The sequence below is a fragment of the Bison bison genome, unplaced genomic scaffold (genome assembly GCF_000754665.1).
Source record: "Bison bison bison isolate TAMUID 2011002044 unplaced genomic scaffold, Bison_UMD1.0 scf7180017864470, whole genome shotgun sequence".
In the NCBI taxonomy this organism is placed as follows: Eukaryota; Metazoa; Chordata; class Mammalia; order Artiodactyla; family Bovidae; genus Bison; species Bison bison.
Window position 1 is genome coordinate 2,663,505 of NW_011495031.1, and position 9,447 is coordinate 2,672,951.

Here is a 9,447-nt window from a genome sequence, read left to right on the forward strand (position 1 = left end):
GAAATGTTACCATACAGTGTCACTTCATACAGGTGTTACACCTTGAGGAAGGTTACCTTCTTCAGCATGGCTGCTCCTTTTAACCCCAGAGGAATGTAGACATATCTATATACAACACACAACAGTTGCCCACTGTTAACTGAGCTTCATCTCTTCAGCAGAGTTTTTGAAACTCACTTGGCACAATTTCATTTGCTTTTTTGCGTAAACAGTGCTGTGTGGTTGTAAAGCTCTTTGCAGGTGGAATCCTGGCTTAGCCACTTAGAGCTTTGTAAGTGGAAAAATTCTCTCTCCCTACCTTAGTTGCTTCATTGTAAATTGTCATGTTTCATAAAGTCAGTGTGAGGCTTAAATGCATTACTACATATAAAGCTGTTAGCCTGATGCCTGGTGTGTAGGAAGTGCTTTCTTTTTAACCAGTCCAGCTTTCAGCAGTTTCTCCCAGATTCCAGAGTGCTGGCTGTTACTATTTTCATTACATTTCTTCCTAGTTAAGCCTCTTCTCCCCTCTGCCTTTTTTTTTATTATTATTTTTAAAAATACCTGAAGATATTTATCTTCAGTATATGGGATTAGGTTTGAAAAAATTACCCAAGAGGAAAGGTTTCATGCATAATGATCCTAGTTTTCTTGCATAGAGGCACCAGGGTGTAGGATCTCTGTGCAGCCCTATCACATCAGTGTTCTGAATGAGCATTGAAGTTCAGCCTGTTCTCCGTAGAGAGGCTGCAGCTTCCTACAGACTCACTAATTGTGATTCAAGTGGTGCTTCCATTTCCTCTCCCTCTGTGGCAGAGTAGTAAACCTCAGGTCATTTGCAGTCCTCCTAGATTTCAGGTTCTGAATTTCCTTTAGAGTCTTCCATTTTTTACTGACTTCAAAATTTCCTGTAAGATATTTTCAAGCCTCATCAGTCTTTCTAATTGTGGTTGCAAATAACAAAAAGGTACATGGCCGAAAATACTAAGATCTCAGCTTTTTTCCCACTTACTACTACTACTGCATTGTTTTCCAAAATATATTTCTTGAGATATGAATACATTTTGTAGTGAAAAAGGATTCTGAAAGTACATTTTGGAGTTAGTGGCCAAACAACATTCAGCAGGTGCATCTTCTGTTTTAATAGTTTCTCACGTGCCCCTGTGAATTTCGCTCAAGAGTGCATGGTGTTTAGCAGTTCTCACACATTTATCCTTGTGCAGCTAGGGGTCTTTGGGAAGCCCTGAACTGTGCTCTCTTTATCTCACTCCTTTCCAGTCCAGCTTCACCAGTGTTACCGGAGTGATTTTTTGGCTTTTATTAGTCTTTCTCAGCCCCTTTCAGACCGGTTGCTTGTCTTCTCACAGTTGTGAGAATCTCTGGGTCTTTTCTGCTCTTGACCATGTCCTTGCCTTGACACAGGGTTCCCCGCCTCCTCCCTCCTCCTGTGAGATGTCTTCTATTTAATTCATTGAAATTATTTGTTGGGCACGTGCTTTCTATGAGACTTTAAAGTGGAGACTGTTGATACAAAGTTGATTGAAGAAGTTATTGGGAATAGAGTTAAATTTTTATGTATATCTTTGTCTTTTTATCTCTAGTGCTCTTTTGAAGATGACAGCATCCATTCCTTATTAAAGCCATTAGAACTGGAACTACAAAAGACAGTGCATACATACTGTGGAAAAATTTACAAAATATTTATCAAACAGCTGACAAAAAGCATACAAGACCGTTACGACAGACCGCCAAAAGAAAGGTGATTCGTGGTGACTGCTAAATCAAATGAATTAAAACAACAAAATATCAGAGACTATTGTGAAGGAATAGTCTTAGATGAAGTTTTCAGGAAGAAATTACTCATCTTCAGTATAATTTTTTTCCTGAAGAAGTTAAATGAGCTGTATTTTCATGTAATGAAGAACAAGTTGAAGTCTTGGACCTCAACAAGAAGATATTTTTGATCTCTGATGTTTTATAATGTTATCTGGTATCATTCCAGTATTGACAAAAATCTTATTGAATGGATATAGCCTACAGACTTGGGTTGACTCTTAACTCTCAAGTAGGTAAGAGTAGTAGGGATGTATGGATGGAGAAAATGTACCTCATACACAGTGGAAACACTCAAACTGTGAGTATAGCAATAATCTTATGTCAGCACTAACCTCACTTTAAATGTGTGAGAAAAAAAAAGTTGTTTACAGAAACAGGAAAGGTTCTGTTTCTAAAGAAATGTGATGTAACTGATGTCACTATCGACAATCTGTGCGTGCCTTCATACATTTCATCTCTGTTTAAAATATTTTTGTGACAATCATGTTTAAAAGTGTTTTTAGTTTATATGTAAGCTGCACATTTACGACTGAGCTCTATAAGAAAAACAGTGAAAGTTTGGATTTTTTTGTGTGTGTATTTGTGAAATGTAGTGTTTTCATTTCTATGTGCTTAACTGTCTTGCCAAAAGTCAAATCTAAGATGATTAAGCAAGCATTTTAGGAAAATTTTTCTATCACTTTAAATGAAAAATTTCAGCTTTACTGGGCATTCTGGAAGCAATAAATAGGCAGATAATAAAGTGAGAACCTAACAAGCATACTTACGTGATGGTGGAAAATGTGGTGGACCAAAATACGGAAGCTATGTCTTCTGTGAGCAGTGATCAATTACGGTTACAGTGGAGCAGGAAAAAGCGGTCCATTGAAACCTTTTCCCTTCTACCTCAAAGTGGCTTTGCAAAATATCTTTGAAGAAGCAAATATACGTATATAACCTTAAGTACATTAGAAAACTTTCATGGATGATTTGGCTTAAGATTGTCACATCTAACTGTAGAAAAAACAGTTTTGATTTGGTTAATGTGCATGTCCTCCTTTTTTTTGAATGTCACTTGAGACAGCTATGTTTTTTATCTTAACAGTAAGAAAAATATTACTTTTCTTAGTGTTTTTGACCTTTAACTGATATAACTATTGATTCTGAGTACTTGGCATGTACTGTGCTGGGGCACATGTCTCTTTACCAAGTACTATGAGGTTAACTTCTTTTTCTCCTTTTGATATTTTAATACTTAAATAGAGAAGAGAAAATCATGAAGGAAAACTGCCACTCTCTGGTCGTTTATGAAGTACCTAAAATAGTGGTGACTGGCTTTATGAAGACACAGTGCCCTCTGTGGGGATGTGAGAGAAGATCTGGCCTCTGGTGCAGTTCAGTCAGGGACAGATTGAGAAAGGAAGGTGTAAGAAAGACGAATCCGAATTTGACAACCAGCCCGGCTCTCATGGGACAGAAGCATTTAGGGAATGCCACAGTGAACATGAGCACTCATGAACTTGTTGATTGTTCAGACTGAATTGGCTAAATAAAAAATAGGATCCCTAGAATTTCAAAGTTTGGAGCAGATAGGATCATTTTTAATGGCCCCGGAGGAGCCCCTTGGCTGCCTGGCATATTAGGCTCTTGTGGGGACCTTGATGAGAATGGCCTGGGCTTCACCTTAGATGACCCTGGTATGCCATATCCAGATGGATCTGCACATTACACAGAAGTGGAGAGAACAGTACAGTGTGGGACTCCTTGTCCAGATTGAACACGTCAGTGTTTTACCACATTTGTGTTATCTGTCCCTTTTTCCTTTGCTGATGTATCTTAAAGAAAATGCCAGTCATCATGTTATTTCACCTGTATAAACACTTTGCTAACTGCAGTGACATTGTACCCCCTTTGGCTTCAGTTAATATCAAAGGCACATTTCCCTTATGATAAGAGTGCAAAAATAAGTCACCTTATAATTCTATTTTTAACAAGCACCTCAGATGATTTCGGTGTCATTTAGTTTGGGAACCACTGGAAATCATTCTGCCAACTTGAAGGTTGAAGTTAGGACCACAGTTCTCAGCACAGTTGGTGGATTATAAATGTGATTCTGAAATGTTAGTGGAAGTACTTGGGGTTATTTACAAAATATGAATTTATATTATTAGGAGGTTTCTTAGGTTTAATTTTCTCAGTGAACAGACTCTTAGCCCCATGGGCTCTAGTATGATTGAGACTGGGTAGAGTGTGTCATAGTTTAACTGGACTGTGTGCTGTGGTCTCACACATGTTGTGCCTTATTTATACCATCACACACTCTCCATTGTGGGGTCAGTTGGAAGGTTCTTCACTTGGTTTATTCAGTCCTGACCTAATTTTAGCATTTTACCATAAATTGGGTTATGGTGAAAACTCTCCACTGAGGGACTGTTTTTACCTAAAATTTAGGATATCACAGAAAGTCCTTAACAATATTAAAATGAATTTTCTGAATTTATCTTTAGATAAACTTTTTCCTTGAGAAGTTTCAAGAAATACAGTTTCTCAGCATTAGTGAGGTTAAATTCAAGAGCAGCTTAGAGAATGTTTTATATTTCTTTCCTTAAGACAGTATATCTATGCAGTGTATTTGAATTATATATTCTTTGAGTCTATGTCTTAGAAAAATTTTGACCTCAGAATTATCTCTGAGCTACAGTGTTACCAAAGTGAAATGACTTTATAATGTAGTCAACCTTCATTTATATGAAGTTGCCATATTAGAGGAAAAAACCTTTAGAAAATATATATTGTGATTTACATTTTAAGAAAATACATATTTTGTTTTTTCCCCCTGGGAAGAGTAGTTCATAATGTATATACAGTAACCTGGTTATCTCTGGATACTTCAGAGCCTGAAACAGTTTTACTGCTTCACTGCTCTCTCATTTTGCCTCAAGTCAAATGTTATTGGTATAAAGGAAAGAAAACCAAACTGAACTGGATCTACATTCTCCTCTTGGTTAGGGGCCAGGGCATATCATTCACCTTCTCTGTACCCTAAGTTTGCGAACAATCAGCGTGCCTTTCCCGCCTCACAAGACTCAGCAGTCATGGAGCTGTGAGACCCAGAAGAGAGAATGGGTTAGCTGCGTGGCTTGCCTCATGCCCCTCCAGCCTTGCTGCTGAAGTTCTGGGCTGCCCTGTTGCCTCCTGTACAGATCATTCTGTTTTAGACTGAATGTTTGCTGACGTGCATTGTATCTCCAGTGTGAATTTGCTTAGCTTGTGTAAGGAAGAATTTTTAAGGAAGAGAAAGCAAAGAAAAGAATGATGTAAATGAATGATTAGAGGAAGAAGGGAAAGAGAGGAAGTGAGAAAAGTGAGGAAGTAGAAGGGAATAAGAGTGAGAATGGCCAAAGGCAGAGAAAGAGAAGAGTGGCTAAGAGTGGGGAATAGGGAAGGCAAGAGGGAGGGAAGTGGTGTGGGGACAGTCACTTCTGAAGCGGCAGCCCCCTAGCCTGTACTGCCGTCAGCTTGCCTTCCTCTGTTTCAGTTCATGGCCCTGCGGGGTCAGGCGTTCATGGAAGGGGCAGCCAGGCTACCTCTGTTGAATTTGTTTGTTTGATTTGTTGATAGTAGAGTCTTTGCCCAGTTACTCTGCTCACTGATCATTTAGTGCTATGATTCTACATTGTAGTTTTTTTTCTTCTTTTTATCTATTGGATCCCAGTTTGTGACCTAAGACCTGTGGAAACAGGATGACAAATATCTTCTTTTTTGACATCCTTTAGTCCTCCCAGATAATGGATTATGCAGGACTGACCACATAGATCATACAGGAGGTTAGAGTGGAGGGCATAACCTTAATAGATCTGAAGGGGGCCCAGGAATCTATCTGGTTTTCTCAGATGATACTGATAGGAGGCCAGGTTTGGGAACCACTGCCCTGCCTTGAGTGGCAGTTTAAACCACACATCACATCCATTGATTCCTCAATAGGCATACTTCCAGGTGGAGTGTTAGGAAGGGATTCAAGAGAACAGGAGACAACAGGAGTACATTAAATGGGAAAACCTTAGAAGAGGGTAGTCAGTGTCTTCTTTTTCAGAAGTTTATATTGTAAGGAGTAAACATCTTAGTGTTAATCTGTAGCGATTTAGCAAGACCACTAATTTTTTTCTTTTACTTTTTGATTTTGTAAACAGAGAAGGAAAGTAGGGGCACACTGTGTCAGGAAAGGTAGGCGCACAGTGTGCCAGTGTAGGAACAGTTGTCAGTTTATTAAATGTAACTTCAAGTGTCTTAAAACAATTGCCTTATTGCATTTTAATCTTTAATAAAAGTAGATTAAATAATGATTAGTACTGTAACAGTTATCCTTTTATACATTGCCAAAGCAACCCTTTTTTGCCTATTAAAGCCTGGCTTAACTGTCCTGATGTTTGTTGTTTCTTGATTCACTGAACATGAAACTAGATTTTTAAAACTAAGTTATATGAACTTAAAGCAGGTGTAAAATGTGGTGCAAGAATTTTTTTAACTAAAAATGAATATGATGTTAATTTAGATATCTAGCAATTACAGAATTATGAGAAGAACATGGAATAACATGTTGAACTAGGCAATTTAAAACTGATTACAAATCAATGTCAGACTTACTTCTAAATGGAAAATATCTATTGTCACCTCATTTCTACCAATAATTCCAAATATCTAATGGGGTTATTTTTTAAGAATTTTCTATAACTCCAGTTATCAAACAAAAGAGAGCCTTTGTTGGAGGAGAAGGAAAATCTCTCTCACTTCTAATGCTGTGAATGCTATTTGGAAGGTCTGGTCAGACTTTTTAATACAAACTGAACTGATGTGAAGCCTCTGATGATGTGTAGTTTACATATACCGTCTGAATTTGTAAGCATATTCAAATATATAACAGCATAGTAAGTCCTTGTAAAAACTAAAGAGAAGCCAACAGTGTACCTTCCATTTAAGATATAAGTGGACTTTGACTATGATGGAAAATAGCTGTTTTCAATCTGTGTATAAAATTTCTTCAGGGAATATTGGGGTGTTATGCAAAAATAATTCAGGTCTTGCAGCTTTGCTGTGGACTGTGTCATCCATTTCAAAGTCAACAGAACACACGTGCACCACATTCACTGCCAGTGTCTGAGGGCTGGGCCAGTGGCTTTTGATGGATGTTGTAACAGAAGATCTGTGAAGGAGATGGTGGTTTGCACCTGTTCCTGAAATCAGAAACTGGAAGGTGTTTCCATTTTTCACAAGTCTTTGCATAAATGTGTTAATATTTTGGGTAGTAATGATTCTAAAGCTGCAAGAAGGCATTTTGCTATACTGTGATACATAGCGATTACTACTCTTAAACCGCTTTTTACCTTAAAATATTATGATTTTAGGATAAATTGAATATCCTCCTCCAAGTAGTTTGTGTGTCTTGACATTTATTAAAGAGAAGGTGAGTGCAAGATTATAGATTCAGATATAATGTGAGAATAATGGCAAGTTGCTTTGTTCTCTTGGGGGGAGTTCATATCATCTTTTTCACTCTGTGGTGTTATTAAATGAACATATACTCAATAAATGTCTGATTTCTTCAAATGATGTGTCTGAATTATTCTAGAAGGCTAATACCTGTTGATGTATGGCAAAAAACCATCACAGTATTTTAAAGTAATTATCTTCCATTTAAATAATTTTTTTAAGTTATTTTGAAATCATTAGGCTTGGGAAACTTGATAACTAAAAGTTCAGGCAGATGGCAGTTCCTGGATTGACTAATTCAGCAACTGGACAATGTCATTGGAAACCTAGGTACCTTCTGTCTTTACATTACTGTTCTCACCATGTGAGCTAGTTTTCCCCCCATGGTCCCCAAATGACAGCCAGCATTCTGGGTCCCAAATGACAACCAGAGGCAAAAATACATCTTTTTATAAGAGGAAGGTGCCACCTGTCCCCGTTCACTTGCCCTCATAGCCATAGCAGTGGCTGGCTTTGTCCAAAACCATTACTTTTCAAAGAGAATGAAACTTGAACGGTTCGCTCAGATCTTGATTTGCCCCAGATTTAAACATAGCCTCCCCTTGAAAAATGGCTACTCACAGGAAGGGAAGAGGAAGTAACATCAGGGTTCTGTTAGAAGTCTGTGGGGTAGAGGGGTAGATAACAGACCTACATGATTTTACTGGCCCAAGTATTTCTTAAAACTTCCCAAAGGATCAAATTTCAGATCTAGAGAAGAGCACTTTTCCTGTGCCGGAGTGTAATTGTGCTTTAATCGGTCTCTGTAATGTTATGATCCAATAGTTCTCAGGTTTTTACATATTTTATTATTTATACTGTGATTTTCTGGTCACAAATGATAGCATAAGCATAAGGGTTTTAAAAGATACTGAGGTGATGAGTACTTACAAGAGAGTTAAAATCAACTATCTTTTGTTTTAAATCATTTATGTTACACAATGTCCTTTTTGAAAAAAATTCAAACAGTACAGAAGAATTAAAAGTATACGAAGTAAAAAAAAGACTCCTAACAAGCCACCCCTGAGAAGATTTAGTGTGTATCCTCCCTGTCTTGCTCTGCACGTTTACACATGAGGCACCCACACTGGGCTTGCTGCTCCAGTGTCTGACAGCTTGCCTCGTTTCAGATTATACATTATAATATCTTGCCTTGATACATTAGACCCACCCTATTCTTTAGCTACATACTATGTAATAATAGTGTACTTAAGTAGAGATTAGCCTATGGACTTCTGAAGTATGAAACCAAAAGTAATGAGTTTTAACTTGTTAGGGGAAGTAGTCATTAACTACTTTTACCATTTTTCTAGTTGTGATTTAAGTGCATTAAGTGGAAAGTTTTTGTAAAATAAATAATTTGTAATATACAATAGATAATATAATCAAAGTAAGTAATAGTTACATCTTTGTGAGACTGACATGTCTAAGTGCTGTTACTTCGGGGTTATTCTTACACCTTTCCATTCTTTCTTAAAAAGACATTTTGAATAGTAAAGTTTTAAAAAATTTGTGAAAATTAACAAAATTTGACCATCAATTTTACTTATGCTTTGTCTACTGTTCTTTAGCATTTAAAATATTTTAATAGGGTCACTTAACAGGTTAAAAGAGGTTTTTAATCTGTTGGAACAGTGTTGTCTGAAAAATATAATACAAGCATGTATATAATTAAGTTTTCTAGTAGCCACATGAAAAGCAGTAAAAAGCACTTGCTACTAATTTTAATAATACATTTTGCTTAAGTGTATCCAAAATTTTATCATCTGGGCATGTAGTCAATATAAAAATATTCAGTGAGATCGTATTTTTTCCATAGTGTACTAATAAGCATGTGCTTATCACATACAGCACATCTCACTTCAGCTTTGTCACGTTTCAAGTGGCCACTTGTGGCTCGTGATTAACGTATTGGACAACACAGCTCTACCAGAGTGTAAACTCTGGAGGCAAAAGTCATTTCTTTTTTCAAGTAGTGTCTGTCACCATGACTGTACATGGTAGACACAGATTTGCTCAATATATTTTAATTGAGAGATGTTTTATAAGACTTTGGAGGTGTTTTGTAAATTGGTATGAGTTTGAACTCTGGCCATTTTATTTTTAAAGACAATAAATAAAATTCTA

At 37.0% G+C, this 9,447-nt stretch overlaps 1 protein-coding gene across 2 annotated transcripts in view; it reads left to right on the plus strand.

Annotated features, from left to right (window-relative positions):
* GXYLT1 (glucoside xylosyltransferase 1) overlaps positions 1 to 7,395 on the plus strand; it is a 52,115-nt gene extending 44,720 nt beyond the window's left edge. For both annotated transcript variants that reach the window (XM_010860765.1, XM_010860766.1), the window contains one exon: positions 1,581 to 7,395. In XM_010860765.1, the coding sequence (XP_010859067.1) occupies positions 1,581 to 1,742 (162 nt within the window). In that variant the 3' untranslated portion in view covers positions 1,743 to 7,395. The remainder of the gene's footprint in view (positions 1 to 1,580) is intronic.
* The last annotated feature ends 2,052 nt before the right edge of the window (positions 7,396 to 9,447 follow it).